The sequence below is a fragment of the Arvicola amphibius genome, chromosome 4 (assembly GCF_903992535.2).
Source record: "Arvicola amphibius chromosome 4, mArvAmp1.2, whole genome shotgun sequence".
NCBI lineage: Eukaryota > Metazoa > Chordata > Mammalia > Rodentia > Cricetidae > Arvicola > Arvicola amphibius.
Genome location: NC_052050.1, coordinates 91,370,801 through 91,395,588, shown reverse-complemented (window position 1 = coordinate 91,395,588; position 24,788 = coordinate 91,370,801). Strand labels below are relative to the sequence as shown.

Genomic DNA, 24,788 nt, shown 5'->3' with positions numbered 1-24,788 from the left:
TCTCTCTCACACACACACACACACACACACACAAACAAACAAATAAATAAATCTTAAAAACATAAGAAAAAAAAGAGCCACTTCCCTGACCTCACAGTGTCACTTGGCGTCCTCTGCTTTAGTTTCGCACTAGGCTGTGCGCAGATTTGCCAGCAGGGTGAAGGCAGCTGCCCCTGTGTGTACAAGCCTGAAACCCAGCACTTGAGAGGCAGAGACAAGAAGATAGAATACTGTGAGTTTCCAGGCCAGCCAGGATTACGGAGTGGAGAGCCTGTCTCTAACAAACTAACTAGGAGATAGATAGATGGATAGATAGATAGATAGATAGATAGATAGATAGATAGATAGATAGATAGATAGATGCTAGATGCCTGGGGACTTCAAGGGTCTCTTGCAAACCTGATAGCTCCAGGTACAGTTGATTGCTTTTACTCTTTACTCTTTTGGGGTGCCCACTACACAGTTCCCAAATAAATCTGACAGAGGATATTCTTTCTTATATATGCCAGGCCTTAGCTTGGCTTATTTCTAGCCAGCTTTTTTCAACTTAAATTGCCGCATCTACCTTTTGCCTCTGGCTTTTCTCCTTTCCCTTACCTCTGTCTGTCTTCCTTTCACTCTTGCTCTGTGGCTGGCTGTGTGACTGGGTGACTGGCCCCCGTGTCCTCCTCCAGCTTCTCCTCCCAGATTTCTCCTTCTGTTTATCCTCTCTGCCCACCAGCCCCGCCTATCCTTTCTCCTGCTTAGCTATTGGCCGTTCAGCTTTTTATTAGCCCATCAGATGCTTTGGGCAGGCAAAGCATCACAGCTTCACAAAGCTAAACAAATGCAATGTAAAAGAATACAACACATCTTTGTATCATTAAAACAAATGTTCCACAGGATAAACAAATGTAGCACATCTTAAGATAATATTCTACAACATCCAGGCTGTAAAGAGCTGCTCGCTTGGCGGGCAGTGGTGGTGCACACCATTAATCCCAGCACTTGGGAGGCAGAGGCAGGCGGATCTCTGTGAGTTCAAGGCCAGCCTGGTGTACAGAGGGAGTTCCAGGACAGTCAACACTACACAGAGAAACCCTGTCTCCAAAAACAAACAAACAAAACGAAAATAATAATAAAAAGAAAAAGAACTGCTTGCTAAATACTGAGAACAAGAAGGGACTCAAAGGAGTCCCAGCATCCTGGGCTCCGTTAGTGCTTGGTTTTCTCATTTCTTCCGCTTCCTCTCAATCTGAGCAACACCCACACTTTCCTAAGGGCCTCCTTTGGACCGCGACCTCGCACAATGTCTGTTGTCCCGGATTCACAGTTTGCAGGACTGAAGTGCCCCCAGAACCTTCTGGAACTTCATTCAAAACAACTCTGGCAGCTATGTTCAACACGGCTCCCCCACCTCACTCTACTACCCGTGTCCAAGGCGCCACCTTCCCCACTACACGCGTGAGGGCAGGAGCTCAGGAGAGAACTGGCCCCCTTTACACAGCTTCCTAGTAGGAAGGCAGGACTCAGATGTCACAGGGCCTTTTTAAGATCTTGGCAAGTCTCAGCTGCATGGGATACACATGCCTGTGTCTCTGCACCAGGGGGATGGAGGAGGATTAGGAGTTCAAGCTTAAAATGGGTGTCTTAGTCACATTTCTCCTTCTGTGAAGAGACACGTGACCAATGCAACTTATCAAAGAAAGCATTTGTTTGGGGCTTACAGTTTCAAAGGGTCAGAGTCCATGTCCATCGTGGTGGGGAGCAGGCAGCAGGCAGGCAGGCATGGTGCTGGGCAGAAGCTGAGGGCTTACATCTTGAGATACAACCACTGGGGGGTGGGGCTGAGGGAGCTAACTGGGAATGGTATTGGCTTTTGAAACCCCACAGCCACCCCCACTGACACACCTCCTCCAGGAAGGCCACACCTCCTAATCCTTCCTGAAACAGTTCCACTGGCTGGGGACCAAGGATTCAAATATGTCAGTCTATGAGACCATTCTCCTTCAGACCATCACACTGGACTACACAGCAGGTTTGAGGCTGACACGGGCCACACGAGACTGTTGAAAGAATAAAATAAACCAAAGAATTCCACCTCACACCAGGTGAAGCTCAAAACTATGCACGTATTGTGACTTAATTATGCCAGGAAAAACTTGTCCAGGAAGGCAAACTTTGTAAATAACCTTGCTGTCGAGTTCAGGAAAGTCCACTGAATCACAGACTTTCCCAAGACTATGAGACTCTCCTACCATGACACATTAGAACAATCTTGACCTACTAGAGTTTAATTGTGTGCTAACACGATCCTAGCCAAACCTTACTTGGTCTTGCAGAAACGGGCCTACCTTAAAGCAGACCCCCCCCCCCCAAACATCAGTACCCCATTTACCCCATTTCTGTCCTCTATCTGCATTCTAGAATTCTTACAAGACAGAGTTCTTCCTAAGCCAGTGCACAACAAACTCTACTGTTGTATCAGTAGTACTTTCTGGAAGCTAGTTACCGGAAAAGGAGGAAACAGAGCCTGGACACCAAGGAAGCGGGCATGTCTGCTGATGGAGCATTGGCCCAGCGAGCTAAATGCTCTGTCCAAGGTCATGCTGTGGTGTGAAACCAGACTTCCTCTTCTTAACCCTCTGGCCTCAGCTGAACAGGGAACAGGGGCCCCTAGCTGTGTGGTCCAGGTGCAGTCCGCCAGGGTGACTCAGGGAAGTGCTCCTCCAAGGGCCGTCTCAATATCCAGCTGGGCGAAAAATATAAACCAAGAGACCGGCAGTTAATTAACTCCAGCCAATTAGTATCTGGACTTCTGCGGATGCCCAGACGGGGAAATATGAACACCACTCACCGAATGCCCGCAAGGTCTGTGGGATGACGTCCAGCAAGAGAGGCAGCCAGGTGGGGTTCAGTGGCTGTTGGGGCTTTCTCGAATGGCAGGGCCACTTAGTAAAATGCTCATGGACAGCCTGGTAACTGCGAGCCGGCCTTTGGAAGCACCGGGATCCCCGCCACTCCGCCACTCCGGTTCGTGAGCCGAGAAGGTAGGAAGGAGATCCTGCCACCTCTTGGGTTTCCAGCTGCGAATCTCTGTGTCTGTTGCCCCCTAGCGGCCACGTGCAGCGCCTCAGTCCTCGACACCCTGATGATTGAATCCATGTGTATAGTTGAGCTTCTAGGCTGATGCTTAAATTCTTGTGAATCTTGCAAAATGGATATTAGAAACATTTTGTGAACATTAGCCTAGCATACTCAAGGCTCTGAGTTTAATTTCCAACAAACATGCAACCTACATACACACACAACATTTGGGGGCTCGGGATATAGCTCACAAGGAGAGCACTTGCCCGGAGCCTGCAGGAAGCCCTGGGATCCATCCTCATTACTACAGATATAACTGTGTGTGTGTTTATTAAATATTGAATTAGGAGGCGGGAGAGAAGGCTTGGTGGTTAAGAGTACTGATTGCTCTTCCAGAGGACCTGGGTTCAATTTCCACCACCCACAAGGCCAGCCATAACTTTACCTGTAAGGAGGAGTTCTGATCGCTCCTCTGGCTCCCTCAGCCTACTTTCCCACAGATCTGAGACACCTGCACTGCCCACAATGGGCTGGGCCATCCACACCAACGGGTAACTGGGAAGATGCAGCACAGATTTGCCTGCGCCTGAATCTTACGAGGAGTGTTTTCAGTTGAGACTCTCCCTTCTGAATTGACTCCAGCTGTGTCAAGTGGACAGAAAACTAGTCAGGACAACTGACCCCTTGTCAACTTGACACCCGAATACAACACTAACAACAGCCTTTCCTTCATCCCCAAGATCTCAGATTAATATCGCAATATAGACATAGGATAGACTTCAAATGTTTCAGTCTCTACAATTTCAGTACTTTGAAAATTCTGTCTCTTTAAAATACCCAAAGTTTCTTTAAAAATCCAAAGTCCCGTAGGGCATGGTGGCACACACCTTTAATTGCAGGATTGGGGAGGCCCTGCATTCGAGAGGAGCCTGATCTACATAGAGTTCCATACAGCAAGAGCTACAGAGTGAGTCCCTGCCTCCCCCCAAAATCCAAAATCTCTCTGAAAATCTTTTAAAGTCTCTCAACCATGAGCTCCTGTTTAAAAAAAAAAGTCAGCTAAATAGAGAAGCAGGGCACTGTTACCATCTAAACAAAGCAAATCCGAAGTCTGATATCATAAATAAGTCGGTGCCCAGTGCCCAGATGCTCACAGTCTTCCGGGCTCCTCTAAGGAAGGAATGGGCCACTTCTCTCTCCACCTCTGCAGTGCACACAGCTTGTCTTCTAGGCTCAGCCTAACTCCATTCTATGATGGCTACTGTCCTTGGTGGTCGTCCCATGGCACTGGCATCTTCCATACCCTGCTGCAACTGAGGTGTAAAAGTCCCCCAGGCAGCAGCGCAACCGCAACCGACACTGTGACAGAGAGTCATTCAGGCCATAAACTCAGCCCGCAGACAGCACCACCCCCGGAAACTGGAACAAAGACCTTGTCCATCAAAGTCCACAGTTCTGGGGTAGTTTCTAAATGTGCTAACCTTGCTTTTTTGCTTCTGTAGTTCACTTCTGGTTAACTGTTCTTGATAACTAGAGTATATCAACCCAGAACATGGTTTGTGTGTGTGTGTGTGCTTAAAATCTCACACTGAGCCAGGCAGTGGTGGCATGCATCTTTAATCCCAGTACCTGGGAGGCAGAAGCAGGAGGATCTGTGTGAGTTTGTGGCCAACCTGGTCTACAAACCCAGGACAGCCAGGGGCTAGAGAGATGGCTTAAAGGTTAAGAACACTGGCTGCTCTTCCAGAGGTCCTGAGTTCAATTCCCAGCAACCACATGGTGACTCACAACTATCTGTAATGAGATCTGGTGCCTTCTTCTGGCCTGCAAGCATATATGCAGGCAGAACACTGTATACATAATAAATAAATCTTGGGGGGAAAAAAAGAGGAGGCCAAGTCTAGGGATGTCTCAAAGGGCTTAGCTACCATGTTCAAGGCCCTGGGTCCCAGCCCCAATGCCACAGAAGACTAGGACTGATATAGAGAAGAAACAGGAGGAGGAAATGGGGAAGGTGGAGGAGGAGGCTGCAAAGAATGTGAAACCCTGGGTTGGAAGCTCCCCGGGGAAGCTGAGGGAGGGGACACTGGAAAGGCTGAGGCAAAGCAGGACCAGCTGCAGGTCTGGCTCCTAGTGAAGCAGAGGGTGCACTTGTGCTCTGGGGGTTTGGAATGCCCAAACTCTGTTTCTCCCACCTTCCTTCTGTGTTCTGGCCAGGAAAGGAACCTGAGTCTCCAGTATGGCTTAGAAGTCTGACTCTACATTGATAAACTGATGTAGGTGGGTCTTCTGTTTTGTGTTGATTTCATTGGTTAATAAAGAAACTGTCTCGGCCCTTAGATAGGTCAGAACAAAGGTAGGCAGGGAAGACAGAACAGAATGCTGGGAGGAAGGGAAGTGGGTCAGTCACCATGATCAGACACCATAGCTCTCCTCTCCAAAATGGACGCAGGTTAAGATCTTTCTCGGTAAGCCACCACCTCGTGGTGCTACACACATTAATAGAAATGGGTTAAGCAAGATATGAGAGTTAGCCAGTAAGAGGCTAGAACTAATGGGCCAAGCAGTGTTTAAAGGAATACAATTTACATTCGGGTGTAAAGCTAGCCATGTGGAAGTCGGGCGGGATGAAAAGCAGGCCTGCTCACCACATCACTACAATAAACAGACAGACAACTTTACCCAGTTATGGTGGCACACGCTTATAATCCTAGTACTAGAGAGACTGGAGGCAGAAGGAGCCAGAGTTTGAAGCCAGGCTAGACTATACAGAGAGACCCTGCCACACAGATAAGACATCCTTCTCCAATTAAATATGATCAACATAAAGTATCTCTGTGGGCATCTGTCTGTTGGGGTTTGGACATGGAAGTGAGCTGGAATAGGAGTTAGGTGTAGGGATTTGTTCTGATGTGACTTTGTCGGGGAAGAGAGAGGAGATGCCAGCCAAGAAGATTGACAAGGAAACATTTAGCATGGTTCTGGTGCAGAGGAACTGGGACCACATAGAACTCCACGTCTCCAGCTTTGACATCATGGGTGACCAGAGACAGAGCTGCTGCCCCCTACCCTGCAGGCTCCGCCCTTGTTGGGCCTGGACTCTGAGCAGCTCTAGTGGACGAGACCTGGTGAGGACTGGAGTGATACACATCTAACAAACAATAAACTTTTTTTGGTTTTTAGAGATAGGGTTTCACTGTAGTGAGCCTGTCCTGGAACTAGCTCTTATAGACCAGGCTGGCCTCGAACTCACAGAGATCCGCCTGCCTCTGCCTCGCAAGTGCTGGGGTTAAAGGCATGCACCACCACCGCCCGGCTCTAAACAGTAAACATTTTAAAAGGGGCTGAGGAGATGACTCAGTTGATGACATGCCTGTTTTACAAACTTGATGTGAGGATGTGAATTCAAATCTGTAACACATAGAGTCTCTTATGTATGAGAGAGACAGAAAGAAAGAGAAGAGAGAGGGAAGTGGGATCAAAGAAGACATCCAGTATCAACTTCTGGCTTCAGAGCACACACACAAGCGCATGCACACACGTATACACACACACACACACACATGCATGCACACACACATGTGCATACACACACATACACACACATGTGTGCGCATATATACACTTCCAGCAAGTACACACTCATTCACATATTCACTCATTCACTCATTCACTCATTCATATTTGTTTGTTTGTTTGTTTGTTTGTTTGTTTATTATGTATACAATGTTCTGTCTGTGTGTATGCCTGCAGGCCAGAAGAGGGCACCAGATCACATTACAGATGGTTGTGAGCCACCATGTGGTTGCTGGGAATTGAACTCAGGACCTTTGGAAGAGCAGGCAATGCTCTTAACCTCTGAGCCATCTCTCCAGCCCTCTCAGGTTTCTTATTAAGTGACAGGGTACAGACCATTGTCCCATAGCACTTCCCCCTTAAAAAAAACCACAAGAACTCTGAATAGAATCTCCTTTGTTTAGCTTTTTATCCAGATCATTTTTCATAACATCTGGTAACTAACATTCTAAACAAAGATAAATATCCATAATTCAATTTTTGGGAATGGGGGCATAGTTTTCCAGGATATGTCCTGCTGATTGGGGGCGCTGATAATCTTATGGGGACCTAAAGAAAATTTAGAATTATGACTAAGTCCTGACTGGAGCATCTTGTGAGGTTTGATTATCTCAGGCAGCAGTCTTTGAGCTGTTCTGGATGTAGAAGTCAGACATCTGGGCTATCCACTCCTATCAGAGATTTCTCAGGGGGGGTCTTCCTTGGTCAAACCTGATTTTTCTTAATGCAGAATGAATCCACAGTCCCTCATTTCCTGTGGAAACAAAGCAAAAACCTCTTCTCCAAAGTAATATATCTTTTGACTTAAATTTTAAAGTCAAAGAAATATATATATATATATTATATTGGATTAATATATATATATTGGATTATATATTGTCAAAGTCAAAGAAATATATATATATTATATTGGATTAATATATATATATTGGATTAATATATATATATTGGATTAATCCAGCAGCTTTTATAAACAAATGCCTTTTAGCAGCTTTTGTTCCTTCCTCAGTCATCAAACAATTTAAAGAGAACACAATAACATACAGTATCCAGATTCTCTGTGTATTTTTTATCTTTATGTGGCTTTATTTTAACCTCTACTTCTTTCTTTTCTATTTTTAATTTTTGGCTTTTTGAGATAAGGTTTCTCTGAGTATCTTTGGCTGTCCTGGAATTCACTCTGTAGACCAGGTTGTCCTTGAGCTCACAGAGATCTGTCTACCTCTGCCTCCCAAGTGTTGGGATTAAAGGTGTGTGTTGGGTTTTTTTTTTTTTTTTTGAGACAGGGTTTCTCTGTAGCTTTGGAGCCTGTCCTAGAACTAGCTCTTGTAGACCAGGCTGGCCTCGAACTCACAGAGATCCACCTACCTCTGCCTCCAGAGTGCTGGGATTAAAGGTGTGTGCCACCACCACATGGCTTTTTCTTTTAAGTATTTTATCTTTTTTTTTCCCAAGCCTACATATATTTTTAAACACACAGTAAAATGTTTAGAGGTTTTCTTCATCTTTGAATCTATCTTTACTGTATATCTCTCTTTTTCTGACCACATGAGTTTTTAATTTGCTAAGTGATGTGGCTAAGATTAAAGCCGTGGCTCTGACGGCTGGATCCAGTCCATTCCTCAGCTTTTTTTTCTGAGAGTCTAGCCTATGGTAGAAGTATTGCTTGGAACCATGTTTATTGCCACAACTCTATGGAATTTCAAGGTCCCTGCCACCGCCAAAAAGTATGCAGTCAGCTTTTCATCAACACCATTTAAGTGTTTCATGGCAGGACCTCTTAAAAGAGCTGCAAGGTTTTGTAGTGAAAGCTGAGTCAGGAAGCCTCTCTTAAATGAGAGTTCTTGCCTCTAGCAAGCAGAGCCCACCCAAGAAAGTGCTGATATCAAGAAGCCATGCTTAACTCTATTCTTTCCTATCAATAACATCCCAAGCTCTCTCAGGCTTTTAAGTGAATTTGATCAGCCCCATGTTGGGCGCCATTTGTTGACCAAGTTTTCTGTCCTACCTGGTTCTGTCTGGTCAGGCAACCATTTAGTCACAAAGAAATCACACAGAGGTCTACATTAATTATTAACTGATTGGCCTAGTATCTGAGGCTTCTTATTAATTCTTATAACTTACGTTAACCCATAATTCTTGTCTGTGTTAGCCACATGGCTTGGTCTCTTTTTTAGTGAGGCAGTCACATCTTGCTTGATCTGTGTCTGGCTTCCTCTCTGTCTGGGTGATGACTGCAGACTGAAACTTCTCTCTTCCCAGAATTCTCATTGTCCTGACTCTACTTCCTGCCTGGTCACCCCACCTATACTTCTTGCCTGGCTATTTATACAAGTGACAGGGTACAGGCCATTGTCCCACAGCACCTCTAGGTGCTGCTCTCACCACTGGGACCCTTTAACATCCCCAGTGGTTTGGATTCCTTGCCTTGCATCTCAGGTCTTCCTCAGCTGGAGCTTGCTGGGCTGGAACACAGCTTTTATAGTCTCCTCAGGCTAAAGCGACAATGCAGAGGCCCAATGATGACGCCAGCCTTGCAGGCCAGGAACTCCTAAATCAGTATCCCAGCTGTGACCCTTGCTCTCCAGAGTCCAGGATTTGCTATTCTGGAATTCCCCTTTGCCATCATGGTGGGAACCTTCTGCACCTCTGGTTAGGCTGTTTTCTATAGCCTGCCTCTTCTGCTTGCTTGTCTTGTTCCTTTGGTTGAAGACTGCCTTTCCTCAATAGTTCCAAGTTCAATGGCTTTCAAGAATACTGTGTAGAGGGTGGGGTAAAGGTGTGGGGAGCTTCATGCGTGAAACGGTCTCATACGTGCCTGAGAGAGTGACTTCTCATTTCCCAGCATCCTCCTCTCTGCTCCATTACGAACTCCTGCCCCGTGGGCCAATCAGGGATTCATGCCTTGGAATTGTCCACACCAATAGGGTGACAGAGTGCTCCTCTAAGCTGGGATTCCCTGCTGGAGAGTCCAAGCAGCAGCATATTCTCAACTGGGGATGGGGCAATCATCTCAGAGTCCTGAGCTTGCAGGACTCCAGAGATAGGCAGTGACCCTGGAGGGAGGATAGGCAGGCCATGTCACTGTGTCCTGTAGCTGGAGGACCACAAGAAGTACCAGGATCCCTCACCATGTCCCCAAGTCTAGGCTGGATTCCCGTCACTTGCTCTTGAAAGGGAGTCACATGATTTCAGAACTGCTAGGCAAGGCCAGACATTGTGCAGCCTTTCTTTTGGGGTGCTTCTGCTACCACTGTTATGAAATCACATTCTCTTGGTCAGGTGTGGTGGTGCACATCTGTAACCTTAGTACTCAAGAAGTTAAGGTGGGGACTGCCATGAGTTTGAGGCCAGTCTGGGCTACATAATGAGTACCAAGTCGGGACTACATAGTAAGATATTGTTAGTTGTGTGATGCACACCTTTAATCCCAGCACCCAGGAGGCTGAGACAGGCGGATTTCTGTGAGTTCTAGGCCAGCCTGGTTCTACAGAAAGAGTTCCAGGACAGCCAGGGCTACACAGAGAAACTCTGTCTTGAAGAAAAAAAAGACCTTTGTTTCAAAGTCAGAGAAAGAGAGGGGAAAAGAGGAGGAGGAAATGGAAGTGGAAAATAGGTAAGAAAGGGAGAGTGGATGAAGGAAGGTAGGAAGGAAGGAAGGAAGGAAGGAAGGAAGGAAGGAAGGAAGGAAGGAAGGAAGGAAGGAAAGGGCTGGAGAAATGGCTCGGCACTTAAGAGCACTTGTTGCTCTTTCGAAGGACCCAAGTTTGGTTCCCAGCACCCACATCTGATGTAACTGCCTGTAACTCCAGTTCCAGGAATTCCAACTCCCTCTTCCAGCACTTGCCCACGTGTGGCACACACACAGCACACAAATAAAATAAAAATAAATCTAATCTTTTTATGGTTGTACTTTTTGTAATTCTCTGTTTTCCTTCCTTTTTTCTTTCTTTCCCTCCTTTTTGACTTTTTGTCAAAGGTAGGGTCTCTCCAGTCTCTCTATGTAGTCCTGGCTGTCCTGAAACTTGCTCTGTAGTCCAGGCTGGCCTCGAACTCACAGAGTCTGCCTTGCAAGTGCTGGGATTGAAGATGTGCTCTTCCACACCAAGTTTTGTTTTGTTTTGTTTTGTTTTGGAGATAGGGTTTCAGGTACCCATGGCTGGCCTTCAGCTCCGTGTGTAAATTAGAGTTACCTTGAATGTCCAATACTCCTGCTTCTATCTCCCCAGTGCTGGGATTCCAGGCTTGCACCAACACACCTGATCTATGCCAGGGCTTTATGCATGCTCCTCAAAAACTCTACCAACTAGCATGCTCCCAGCTATTTGCTTCTCATTTCCCTTGTATCACAAGTATTTGTGTTTATACACTCTTCATAGAAATAGCATTTTTATAAATCTAATTCAGAGAGTGTACTTATTTTTTAAGATATATTTTATATATATAAGTGCTCTATTGACTTTATTCCAGAAGAGGACATCAGATCCCAGTGTAGATGGTTGTGAACTACCATGTGGTTGCTGGGAATTGAATTTAGGACCTCTGGAAGAGTAGCCAATGCTCTTAACTGCTGAGCCATCTCTCCAATACCCCAGAGGTTGTATATAAAACAAAATGATTCTTTTTGTTTTGTTTGAATCAGGGAAGGTCTCACTACATAGCCCCCGCCCCCCCCCCCCCAAAAAAAAATCTTGGTTTTCTGATTCTTCTGCTTCAGCTTCCTGATTGCTAGAATTACAGGCAGGTTTAGTTTTGCAAATGTACTATTTTTTGTCAAAATATGTTTTCATAGCCTGGGATACAGAGTGAGTTCCAGGCTAGTTTGGACACTATAACATAACCCTTTCTCAAGATAAACAGCAGTTCCCCAAGGCCGGGCCGTGCTCACCCTCTGACCCACTTCCCTGCAGCCTTGCCTAGTAGCCAGGCTCTGCTAGCCTGTAGGTGACAGCCGAGGTCCCTTTGCTGTGGCTCTGATTTGCATTATCTTAATTACTAAGGCGAACACTTCCCAGCACATGTGTTAGCCAAACTAGTTTCCTCCCCGTCACCTTGTCTACGTCCTTTACCTGTTTTACCTTTCAGATTCAGTGGGCTTTGTTTTGTTGTTTTCTGACTCATTTCTCCGAGCGCTTTGAGTAGCAATGGTGTCGCTACCCACATTTCCTATGTGGGCCATAGCTCTTTTCTATCATAGCTACCATGGCTTCTAACCTCAGAAGATGCCCTGGAGGACCAGTGAGCCGGCTCAGCAGGAAAGGGGGTTTTCTGCCAAGCCTGTGGTCTGAATCTGTCCCTGGAATCCATATGGTGGAAGGAGCGAGCTGACTGCTGCAAGTTGTTCTGTGGCTGCCTCCCCGTCCCCCAACCCCCAACACATGGACACACACCCTTCTTGAACATACACTAAATTAATAAATGTAATGATTTTTAAAAAAAAAAAAAGTCAAAATGCCCCAAAGAGCTCTTAATATTAGGAGAGACTTGATAGGACTCCTTCACTTCCTCTGTATGGGGAAGTGTGTAGAAGACGTGGCTTTTTGCTGTTGCGCATGGTCACCGGCTATGGTGTTCTTAGGCCCTGGTCCAGGACACTCCAGTCCGAGGCTGCTCGGGTATAGCCGGGGACTGGCTCACGCTCCTTTCTGTTGCTCATTTCACTTCACGGAAGAGTCATGTGGAAAGCAATTGTGTTTAGAAGAGAGAAGAGGGAGAAGAGAAGCTAGAAGCACTCCCTAGCTTCAAAAGGTCAGAGACTGTCTCAGAGGAAGGGTGGGCTGATCGCTGGCGTCTGGCTGGTGTGAGGCCACCCAGTCACCTTGAAACAGTTAACACAACTTAGGATCAGAACTTTTCCCTCAAACTTAAGGGTCTTCCTGACATGTCCATGATGCAGGGCGAGCCCTTTATTCTCCTCTGCACCCTGTTCCTAAAACTCTTTGGCATCTGTGTGCCTCTCATCCAATACTTTCAGGTGTAAACGCTGGAAAGAACAAACAAATAAGTAGTGACACATGCCTTTAATCCTAGTACTAGGGAGGCAGAAGCAGGTGGATCTCCATGAGATCTAGGCTAACCTGGTCTACCCAGTGAGTTCCAGCCTGGCCTGTCTCAAAAACAAAACACATAAAAACAAACAAACAAGGAATGAATGAACGAACGAACAAACAAACAAACGGATGTGAGTCCAGAGTCCTCTCTTCTCACAGCTTGGTCTTTTAGCATCAGAGGAGCCCCATGCCTGAGCACCCACCCGGGGACTGCGGGGACATGGCTGTATAGGAGTGGTAGAGAAGGTGGCAGTCTCTGGGGAAGTCCTGGATGAGGATACCGCCACCTCCAGGGAAAAGGGTCCCTGGAAGAGCAAACACTTCTGGCGTAGGGACAGGCACAGCAGAAGGGACCGCGCAGGAGTGGCGACGGCCACCAGAGGGCAGCACTGCACGGCAAGCCCGGCAGACCGAGACCACTGCACTTTGTGACCCTGCGCTACCCTTTTGATCCTCGGACCGCCCCCGGCTCACACCTACAGGGTGAACCGCTGCACACCCTCCTCAACAGCGGGGAAATTGAGGCGGGCTCGTGTTCCCCCTCCGCCCCCCGCTGTCTTGTGCCGTTCCCTGGCCTGGCGGGATCTGCTGTGAGACGTCCAGAAACTGGTCCTGCACCCAGTCTGTGGTCTAGAGGGAGTGGCCTCCTGAACCTTGAGTCCAGCTAGGTCTGATGTCAGTCTCGTGCCCCAAATAACTTCCTCCCAGGGACACTTCCGCCGCGGCCGCACGTCCCAGAGCCCGGCGGGCGCACCCAGGGCAGGAACTGGACAGCCATCCTGCCAGTCACTATGCCGCCTTCCCAGAAGTGCTCTTGTCACGCCCAGAAGGTGCACCTCCAGACTTGGGGGATCGGGGGATACTATGCCCTGAGTCAATCCGCAGATGGGTGCCTGTGGTCCAGGAGCGTGGGTGGGGGGCACAGGGGCTCAGTCGAGGTCCCCCTTTCTTAGTTGAACTAGCAACCTGACCTTGGTCCTTCAATGTCATTGTTTAATACCCAATAGTATAAACCCCAACCACCTTATAAACCCCAACTACCTTAGGTCACTGATGTCAGATAAAAAGTAGGTGCTCAACCTATATCAAATGAATGAATGAATGAATGAATGAATGAAATGGAAGGCCTCTGGATGGAGTAGACTTTGCCAGCTTAAGTGGGCCCTATGGTCACTTGAGGGAGCAGCCAATAGTGAGGCCTTTCGGTCAGCTCGTGTAGGAGAGGGATATCTTGCTACCAGAATCCTGAAGTGTGCAGAGTAAGGGGTCTGGCCCCTGGGGTTCAGGGCCGGGTCATGGAGTTGGTGTTCTGGGCACCTCCTTCCTCCTGAAGAGGCACTGGGCAGGCAGGGTTGACAGGTTGGGTTGCATAGCCGAGCTGACACTCATCTCCAGCATAAAACCTCACTTCATGGAGCCTGCACCTCCGTAGCACTAGGGAGAGCTCCTGCCACCGCTGACCAGGCCTCTACCAACCACCGAGCCAGAGAACATGAGGCAGCCCCACATCCCTGCCCTGCTGCTGCTGCTGCTGCCACCACTGCTGCTGAGATCTGGTGAGTTGCATACAAGGCCAGGCAGTCCCCCAGTCACAGCTCTGGAGGGGCCCCCTCTGTGCTGCTCTGAGTACCAACTGAGCACACCCCCCCCAACTCCTGGGCCTGCCTGAGCCTAAAAGAAACCTCCTCAGTGATGGGCTTCTGGTTCCAGATATTCCACCTGGAGGACCTGGCTGGGGACCTGTGAGAGGCGTGACAGAGCAAGTGGCCATGGCCCCTCAGGGCCTCTCAAGGACCCCCAAGGCAGTGGTTTGGCTAGAGCGACACCCTCATCTTCCTGGGGCTCTTGGTGTGCCATGCTCTGATTTTGGGGCTCTCCTAGAGGTCTATCTTCCCGTTCTACAAAGGAAGAGACAAAGCCTCCGTGCCTCTAGGACTTGAACCCAAGCCTGCAGTCTTTCATGTCCCTGGGCTAATGTGAACTGGGGTTGCCATCTGAGCCAGGGAGCCTTCAGAGTCTGAGGCTCAGCAGAGAGGGCTGCAGGCTGCAAAGGGGCCCAGCCTATAGAGGCAAAAGCGGTGCCTTACCCATCCTGAGCAGGGGTCAGCAAGTTCTAACCAGGTGCTCCGCCTGGCAGGTCCTTCCCTGTGGGCTGGGCTTCTCTCTACCAGGGAAACTCTCCCACATTCCTAGGCCAGATGGGCCAGCCTAGCAGCCACCACACTTCCCTGTCCTTGGTTCACCTCCCTGGGACAGACCAAGTCACCTCAAATCATGCTTCAGCTCAGGCTCAAGAGATAGGAGGACATTGGTGGGCATCTCTGCAGTGATGCCCTCTGTCCCCAATGTCATAGAACGTTTCTGTCCATGGTCTCTAGCGGCAAGGACAATGGCATTGAAAGCCCATTTCTACTGGGTGTGACATGTTAGCAGCTCCCGTGGGTGGATCAATTGAGGTCATTGCCAAAGTAGAAACGGCAGTCAGCCTTTGGCTCACAAACAGCTGCAACTGAGGTTGGACCCCTGAGTGACTTGCTCACGTCAGCCCAGGGTGACCAGCACCCCAGTAGTCCTCTGACTGGTCCTGCCTAGTTTCTTAGACCTCAGTCGCTCCGCATCAGCTTCAGGGACCTGGGGCCCAGGTGGGCATAGACTAACACCCTGGCTGAACCCCTACCACTGACAGGATGTTTCTCTATCCCTGCACGGTTTCTGTGCTTGGATCCCTAGAGGTAAGTTCTGCCTCCATAGATCTCCAGGGCCTGAGCTCTGAGTGAGATCAGATGCCCTGGTGAAGGGCAGAGAGCTCAGAGGGGCAGTGGGGGTTCTAAGACACACAGTACCAGCGGGGGCAGCTTCCACTGGAGTCGACCCTTGAGTGGACCTCAGTCTGCACTAGCACTGCGGAGGCGGCGGGGAGCCTCAGCCTGCAAGGACTAAGCTGCGGCAGAAACAGTGCGTTACAGGTCAGGAGACTGGCAGGAGGGAAAATGCACAGAAGGTTGTCGCAAGCTCCTTGCGGGTCGAGACGGGAGAGTTTTGCAGTGCGTGTGTCCTTGAGGACAAAGGGCAGCGTGGCGGGCTGACTGTCCAGGCCTGGAGAGCAGGTCCAGCAGAGTTCTAACAAGTGAGCGTGTGTGGTATGTGTGTGTGTGGGGGGTGTCTCTGGTCACATTTGCATTTTATTTTGTATTTATTTTGGTTTTTCAAGACAAGTTTCTCTGTGTAGAACTCTCCATAGACCAGGTCGGCCTCAAACTCACAGAGATCCGCCTGCCACTGCCTCTTAAATGCTGGGATTAAAGGCATGCGTCACCACCGCCTGGCTTTATTTTATTTGAATGTATTGCTTTGTCTCTCTGTCTTTTTCCTCTCTGTCTCTCGTCTCTCCATCTGTCTGTCTGTCTCTCTCTCTCCTCTTTCTCTCTCTGTGTGTTAAGTGTAGGCAGTTATCTTTGGAGACCAGAAGGGGTTGTTGGATCCCCTGGGTACTGGGAACTGAACTGGAATCCTCTATAAAAGCAGCAGATGTTCTTATCCAATGAGACATCTCTCCAGCCCTTTATTTTTTATTTGATATATTTTTATTTTACTTGTATGAATGTTTTATTTGCATGTATGCATGTGCACATAATGCCAAGGGAGGCCAGAAAAGTGTGTTGAATTCACTGGAACTAGAATTACAGACAGCTGTGAGTTACCACGTTCAGACTGGGAACTGAACCCAGGTCCTCTGCAAGAACACCAAGTGCTCTCGGCCACTGAGCCATTTTATTTGAGACAACACAGAGAGCCTCAGCTGACCAGGTCGTCATTGTACAGCTCCATGCAATCCTCCTGCCTCAGCCTCTTGAGTGGGGCATGCTGGGATAACAGCTGTGAGCCACTACACCTTCTGCATTTGCACCCTGTGAAAACAGCTCACAAGCCAGAAGTCCCGAGCACAGTCCGTTTCCTGTGACCATCACAGGTGCCCCCGTGAGAAGAACCTGGTCCTGTCCTGAGCAGTCACTTCCTCCGGTCCCCCTGTGTCCTGGTTACATTTCTGGCACTGTGATAAAATAGCAAGACAAAAAGTAGCTTAGGGGAGAAAGGGCTTATTTTTGCTCACTACTGCAGGTGATAATCCATCATTTCAGGGCAACAGGAACTCGAAACGGCTGATCACATCCAGAGTTAAGAGTAGGAGAAATGAATGGATGCGTACTACTTGTATTTAGCTTAGTTTCTTCACTCGTAATCAGTTCAGGATTAACCTACTCCCCTGTGCCTAAGGAATGGTGCCACCCACCGTGGGCTGGGGCTTCACACATCAATTAATTAAGACAATTCCCCACCAATGTATCCACATGCCAGCCCAAATTTCCAGGTGATTCCAGCTTATATCACGCCAACCACACACACAGCTAACAGCTGCGCCCTTCCCCATTGTCAAGGCCACATTCTGGATTTTGTCCCCCAGTAGCACTGAGATTTGCACAACTGGGAGCTACACAAGGAAGAATCCTGTGACATCCTTAAGGGCTCTGGGCACCGCTGGCCATGTGTGGCTCAGCCTGGCCATTTGCTGTCCCTGCGACATTTAGCATCCTGAAGTGGGTTTCCTTCTCATCCTTTCCTCTGGGCTCAGTTGTTGGGGCTTAGAAAAAAATGTGACCATCAAGGTGGAGGGCCCGACTGTGCTGAGACCCCACCCAGTTCTGACAGACCTGCCCAAGGGAGCAGCAACCAGGAGAGTAAGCAAAGGTCTGGGGTTGCCTGGGCTTGAACCTGAGTCTGGAATGGAGCCAATGGGGACTGGGTGAAAAGCTGAGCAGTGTGTAGGTGTGGGTGCTGGACGCCACTCCTGGAACCCTCAGACCTGCCCTATCCTCCTCCCTGTTCGTCCCCTCACTTTGATGGTGGTACAGTAGAGGGTCATGGTTAACAAGAGGGCCCAGTCCTCGGGAATAAAGTATTGGGAGGTTGCCCCCGATCTTTGCCAGGCCAGCTCAACCCCCTGGAGAGCAGAGAGTAGCTGTGAGTGTCTGAACCTCAGCTGGACTCGGGGAGAAGTTGAAAGAGGCCTGCTCATTCTGAAAGACTACAAGGAGGGCCCTGATGTATCCATGTGCGACCTCCAGGGTTTCCTGCCACCCAGAGCTGAGCCACTAGAGGGTGAAGAGGGGGAGGGAGACCCCACGGCTCTAGAATTTGAGGTCCATGCACTGTTCCCATTCCATACTGCAAGGCAAGAGCAGGGGTGCCGGGTGGAGGAAGGGATCCCTGTGTGGACAAGGAGAGTGGAAGCCTGACCCAAGCAGGGAGGTCAACCCATTCGGCCATAGTGCTAGCTTTCCTGGTTGTCCTCTCTGTCCTCAGAGGCCAGGGACTCTCTGATAAGGCAGAAGCAGAGAGGAACAGACCTTGACTTGGCAAAGTTGCCTAATGATCCCCTTTTCCCCACTTCCAGGGACTGAAGGGGTCAGAGCTCTGAGAGGTAAGTGGGATCAACTGAGATGGAGATGCGGCTGGACACAGAGAGGAGAGAAGGGGAGGGAGGGAGAGCAGACAAGGAGGGAGGGAGAGCAGAGAGGGGGGAGGGAGGGAAGGAGGGAGAGCAGAGAGGGAAGGAGAGCAGAGAAGGAGGGAGGGAAGGAGGGAGAGCAGAGAGGGAGGGAGAGCAGAGGGGGGAGGGAGGAAGGAGGGAGAGCAGAGAGGGAAGGAGAGCAGAGAAGGAGGGAGGGAGGGAGGGAGAGCAGAGAAGGGGGAGGAAGGGAAGGAGGGAGAGCAGAGAGGAAGGGAGAGCAGAGAGGGAGGGAGGGAGGGAGGGAAGGAGGGAGGGAGGGACAGCAGAAAAGCCAGACAGAAGTGGCTGAGCAGAACTCCAAGAGGCAGTGGAAGAAGAAACTCCCATATGATCAGCAAAACAGGACATGGTGGAAGTACCAGGATAGGGGACACCTTATCTGCTGTACCATGACTGTACCCCTGTCCCATCAGCCTGTAGAAGACATGATATATGGCCATCCTTCAGGGACCCATGCGTCCAGCTCTGGGATGGGAATTTTCCATGTCATTTCAACCTTTCTGACCCCAAGTTGGGTCTTGTCTCCTCGTCATAAGTGAGAAGACCAAGGTCCATGGGAAGGCAGAACCGGAAAGGGTCAAAATCAAAAGCCGGCTGTACTGGGGCCTCTTATCTACTAATGTTCTGAGGGGCCAGAAAGGCCTGGACACTGGCAGAAAGTGAGAGCTGGCATGAGGGTTGGGGATAGTGTTGAAGCCATGGCAGGCCCTTCCCTCAGAGAGCGCTTCCATGTTCCCCCAGCCTGCGGGCACCCAAGGATGTTCAATCGGATGGTTGGTGGGGAGGACGCCTTAGAAGGGGAGTGGCCCTGGCAGGTCAGCATCCAGCGCAATGGGACCCACTTCTGTGGGGGCAGTCTCATCGCACCAACATGGGTCCTCACCGCTGCACACTGCTTCTCCAAGTAAGTGACCCTGGCCCTTTCGGCTTCTCACCAACGGCAGGGACAAGACAAGCTGCACATAACTGTTCAGTGCCACGGACAGCGCTGGCATCAGCCTTCCACCCCCATCCCCCCACCCCAACCTTGTTCAATAACACTCAGTCTTCCAAAATTTTCCTTCAGGGACCTGCAGAGAAACCCAGTGGTTAAGAGCGTTGACTACTCTTGCGGAGGAGCAAGGTTCAACTCCTCACACCCACATGGTGGCTCACAACTGTTTACACTTCAAGTTCCAGGAGAGCCAATATCCTCTTCTGGCTTCAGCAGGCTCCAGGCGTGCACACGGTGCATTGACACACATGCAGGCAAAACATCCATACACATAATACTCAACATTTTCTTTAGGCCCAGCTCTAGGCCTTGAAGCTGCAACCGCTGCTGCAGCCCTGCTTAACCAGCTGCTCTGCCAGTGCCACCTGGGGTCCTGTCCCTATAAATGCGACAGGCACCCCCGACACACACCTCCCTTGTCTCATGCTCCCCGACCTCAAATCCAGACTCTCTCTGGACCTTGGGTATCAGCTAAGCCCAAGATTTGGAAGAGACTGTTCCTCACCCTGTCTAAGATCACCTAAGAGGACTCCCAGCTCGCACATCCTTGTGAAACAGCCCTAGAATCTCAGGCTCCCCAAATCTCAGGACCTCCTTCCTCATACATCTGCAACCCCCTTTTCCTTTATTACTGTGTGCTGGGGGGCGCTTGCGTCATGATGGGCACAAGGATGTCAGAAGACGACTTTCAGGTTTCCCCTTTCACTACGGGCTTTGCTGACAGAACTCAGGCTTTTAGGCTTGCATAGAAAGCACTTTCACCTGCTTATTATTTCCAAAATCCCATGCTTCTCTGAGAAACTCAGGCTCCGAGGTGGCCGACCTGGGGATCCAGAGGCAGGGCTCGGCCTCACTGTACTCCAAAGGGATATGTGTATTAGAACAGGCTTTTCAGGTAGTCTGTGCTCCCATCTTATGAATGAGGAAACTGAGGACAGAGAACTTGTTAGGTCACTTACCCAAGGTCACCCGGTAGCCAGAGAGAGCTGGGAATTAAAGATGGGTGATGGTCAGTTTCTACAGTCTTTTTAACATGGAGATGACATGGCTGGGAATGCAGCAGACCAGAAAAACCTGCCCCTGTAGGTCCCTTTCCTCAGGGAGGAGGGTATTCACAAGTCTGCTCTTTCTGTCAGCACTTCAGACATATCCATATACCAAGTCCTGCTGGGGGCTCTGCAGCTGCAGCAGCCAGGACCACACGCCCTGTACGTCCGTGTGAAGCGGGTGGAAAGCAACCCCCAATACCAAGGCATGGCCTCCAGTGCCGACGTGGCTCTGGTGGAGCTACAGGTGCCTGTGACTTTCACCAATTACATCCTTCCCGTGTGTCTGCCGGACCCCTCCATCATCTTTGAGCCGGGCATGAAGTGCTGGGTCACTGGCTGGGGCAGCCCCAGTGAACAAGGTGAGGGGACCGAGAGAGGACCAAGGCAGGGGAGGAAAGGGGATGTGGCTGAAGAAAGGCCAGGACAGCTGGGCAGTCGTGATACATAATCCCAGCACTCAGAAGGCAGAGGCAGAGGCAGGGGGATCTCTGTGAGTTCGAGGTCAGTCTGGTCTACAGAGTGAGTTCCAGGACAGCCTCCTTCCTGTTGATGCTGGTGTACACGGTCTCTGCTCACTGGGTAGGGCAAGGCTAAATGGAGCAGGTGCTGTAGGAAGAGCGGCCGTGCACATGGGAGAGGGAAGGGGAGACAAGCAGGGCTGGTGCTGGTGAGGGAAGAAACAGTCCATGAAGTTCTGAGGAGACCCAGGGAGGATAGAGCCAGCTGTGGTTCCTGAGACCCCAGAACCTCCGGATCCTGGTTAAGACTGTCCCCCCGAGCTGCAGGCTTCCTTTCCTCCCTAGACCGACTGCCCAACCCACGCACCCTGCAGAAACTTGCTGTGCCCATCATTGACACGCCCAGGTGCAACCTGCTGTACAGCAGAGACGCGGAGTCTGACTTCCAGCTCAAAACCATCAAGGATGACATGCTGTGCGCAGGCTTTGCAGAGGGCAAGAAGGACGCCTGTAAGGTAGGGTGGGAGGGCAGCCACTGGAGCAGGGGCTCTCAACTATCCGACCGCTTTAAGACGGTTCCTCATGTCGTGGTGACCCCACCACAAGTCCTTCATTGCTCCTTCATAGCTGTAATTATCCTAGTAATGAATAGTAATGTAAATATCTGAAGTGCAGAGTGGTTTTAGGCGACTCCTGTGGAAGGGTTGTTTGACCCCCAAAGGGGTCGCCACCCATAGGTTGAGAACCACTGCACTAGAGGGAGCTAAGCCCAGGCAAAGGGTAGGTTGTGGTTCTGGTAGCTGAAATGAGACGAGTGAGAGTCTTGAATCTGAAATGGGGCCCCAAAAGCTACGTTTTTAGCATACACCACACTGGGTGTACACCACGACAGGCGAATTGGGGCATCACAGCAAGAAGAGGGCTTGCTGGAGAGAGGACGGACAGGAAGTCCTGGGAGGGGTTCTGTGATGAGCACATGAAGGCACCTTCGTGAGGCCAAGGTGGGTTCTGATGGCCCTCTGCTTCTCCACAGGGTGACTCTGGAGGACCCTTGGTGTGCCTTGTGGACCAGTCATGGGTGCAGGCTGGGGTGATCAGCTGGGGAGAAGGCTGTGCCCGCCGGAACCGCCCAGGTGTCTACATTCGTGTCACTTCCCATCACAAATGGATCCACGAAATCATTCCAGAGCTGAAGTTTCAGGGCAGGGCCAGCAGCCAGCAGCAGCGAAGAGACCCTCGAGGTTGGCAGCACTTGGGGAACTCTGCCCCCTGCCTGGCTGCCCACGCAGTCATGCTGACCCTGGTGGTTATGCTCAGCATCCTCTGAGCTTGCCCGGGACTGGCAGGTAGCGCCCTCCCCACTGGACATTTGTAAATAGCCCCACCCCCATCTAATATGTTAGCTACTTTTATTTATGCTCACTTCCAGAAAAAAAAAGTGTCACGGCCCATCAGGGGATCCCTGCACAACACTGGGGGCCGACAAGCTCTGAATTGGGAAGATTTAGAGGAGACCCTGGCAGGCACACCCAGGCTACAACGTTCCTGACCCCAGTTTCCCTGTTTCCACCCCATGACTGCTCACCACCTGGAATACCAATGGTTTGCCTGTTCCTGCACTGTGGGCAGTTGACACTGGTGGGAAGGTCACAAGATTCCAAGCGCTTTAGTAGGAACCATGAGGATGATGGAGGGACATAATGGGGGCACAGCCTTCTTCCCCAATCCCACTTCTCTACACCATCACACAAATCTAAGGGCCCCCTAGGACCTGTGCATTCGAGAACAACCTTTACTTCATGTTCTTCCTTGATCTCTGAGAATCCTCTTCTCCTGGTCCATCCCTTAACCTTAAACTTCCCACTCTCTAGTAACGAAGCAGGGAATGGGGGGGACCAGGCACGCACAAACCATGCTCTCTCCCCACACCCAGTTACACATGTGTACTCATTACACATCCATCCACGTGCTCACACGGGCAAGCCTGTCTCAGGTGGGGCAGGCACTGTTATGGACTGAATGGGTAACCCTCAGGTGTGATGCTGTGTGCCTTTTGTCCCAACACTCGGGAGGCAGAGGCATGGGGAGTTCTATGGATTTGAGGCCAGCCAAGGCTACATTGTGAGAGCTTGTCTCAGAGAAGAAAATAAAACACAGAATGGATCACTTAGCACTTGCTATATACCAAACAAACACAGGAATCTCCTAGGGCTCCACTCCCCACTGGCCACTGGCTCTGAGGATGGGCTGTTTGCTGAGTTCCTTCTCTAGACCATGTTGAGTGTCTGGTCTAAGAATGGCTGGTTACTCTTCTACTCTAGAGAGGAAAACTAGAGTCCAGACAAGGGTGCAGGGCAGACTGTGGGGATGCTGAGGACACCCCAAGAGCAAGCTCTGGGCCATCATGGTTGGGAAGTGCTGGCCTGAGGCTCACAGGCATGGAGACTAACCCCAGCATGACTGTGATCTACCTTAGGAAGCACAGGTCTGCCCAAAAGTGCTGGGTGATGCTGTTTGCAACCATGCATTCAGACAGCTGCCACCTGGGCCCATGGGTGCCAGCCAACCAGAGGTGTGGTCCTGCCCCAAGTGGCACTTTAGCACAAGCCCAGGCATGGGCTCTGGAGAGTCCAGTAGCTGTGGACCCACTTCACGATGTCTCATTCTCTGCCTCTCCTGTCCCAACTGCTGGTTTCCCGGAACCAGAACTGTCCAAGCCATGTTCCAGGCCCCTCCAGGCCCCTCGTGACACCCTCACAGCTAGCAGGCTGTCTGCAGCTGAGACTAGATGCCCTGCCTTGTTCTAGGCTGTGAGGCAGGTCAGCATCAAGAGACCTCTCAGAGCACTGGTGCTCCCAGGCTACCTGAGCGATGTAGAGGAGTCCCATATCTCAACTAGGGCAACAGGACAGGCCCTGTCTGAACCCTTGGGTCAGTGGGCCACCAACCTGGCTGTGTTGCTTGCACGATTAGGACACAGGATACGCAAGGGTGTGGCCATCAGAGACATCCCTGTTGACCGTGGGAAGCAAGCCCTCAGAGAACCGGAAAGAGGCTGCTTTCTAGGAGGAAGAGCACGGCTTTCTGGTCCCCAGGACGCACTGCTGGAGGCAAGCACTTGCACACTTTAACACATTAACACTTGCTGAACGCATTCATAAATACACAATTTTATTTACTATTTTCAGGGGAAACTTAGGCATTAAACGGTAAGCTGATAAAATACGGATACCTAAAAAAGTATAAAAGTATAAATATCCCCTTAGAATTTTAGTGAATTAAGTCTTAATATCATTAAATTAAAAAACAAAAACCCCCACAAGCCTATCTATTGTCAAGGTCATAAATCAAACAATGCTAAGTGTCCAGCGCTCCCCAGAGTAGTCCCCATGGCCAACAGCAGAGCCACTGCCCCCAGGGCTGCTGAGCCCAATCAACCCAACAGAAAGGTTTTTATGAATCATTTAAGCCAAACATTTAACAACATACAACAGACCTTAGGAAAGGACGAGGTCAGTCCTAGATGCTGGAGAACTCGATTAATCAGTTACTGGCAGAGGAGAAGGAAGAGGGCCTAGGCAAGAAGTTTCCGGAAGCATCTGAAACAGTGTTAGAGGCTCTGACCAGCACACGGACAGCCATGGTGGTCAGTTTGCACAGCTCCCTTGGGAAGCCAGGGGTCAAGAAGCACAGAGCTTGCTTGCTTGGGCCAAGTTTATGGCCTGCTACATCCCCTAACCAGCTAAGAAAGGTCTGTCTCAAAGCCAGCAGGCGCAGCCTCTGCAGGAACCTTGGCAGCTCCAATGTCATGTCAGGTGGACAGAGCCCATGCAGGTTGTGCAGTCTCAAACACTCCAGAAATACAAGAGAAGAACTGCATAGTTATACGAGGAAATGAGAGCCAGTGAGAAGGAGACATGTTTGCGCTGTAAACATCCTGAATGTTCAACATGACCTGGAGTGTCAGCTCCAGAAGCCAGGTGGACAGGCCTCCCGCCCCAGCCTCCATCCCAGGCACAGCAAAGG

The 24,788-nt window shown here is 50.1% G+C and overlaps 1 protein-coding gene across 1 annotated transcript; it reads left to right on the top strand.

Moving 5' to 3' along the window:
- The first annotated feature begins 13,409 nt into the window (after positions 1-13,409).
- Positions 13,410-22,537, top strand: Prss27 (serine protease 27). The gene is made up of 7 exons (XM_038328207.1): positions 13,410-13,522; positions 14,125-14,248; positions 18,145-18,171; positions 19,003-19,165; positions 20,392-20,663; positions 21,108-21,277; positions 21,796-22,537. The coding sequence occupies exons 2-7, from the start codon at positions 14,185-14,187 to the stop codon at positions 22,087-22,089; spliced, it is 990 nt and encodes a 329-aa protein (XP_038184135.1). The 5' UTR covers positions 13,410-13,522; positions 14,125-14,184; the 3' UTR covers positions 22,090-22,537.
- Positions 22,538-24,788: the final 2,251 nt, after the last annotated feature.

Coding starts and splice junctions, on each gene's coding strand:
- Prss27 (XM_038328207.1), top strand. CDS start 14,185: ATGAGGCAGCCCCACATCCCTGCCCTGCTGCTGCTGCTGCTGCCACCA. Junction 20,664..21,107: donor GGGCAGCCCCAGTGAACAAG/GTGAGGGGACCG, acceptor TTTCCTCCCTAG/ACCGACTGCCCAACCCACGC. Junction 21,278..21,795: donor GCAAGAAGGACGCCTGTAAG/GTAGGGTGGGAG, acceptor GCTTCTCCACAG/GGTGACTCTGGAGGACCCTT.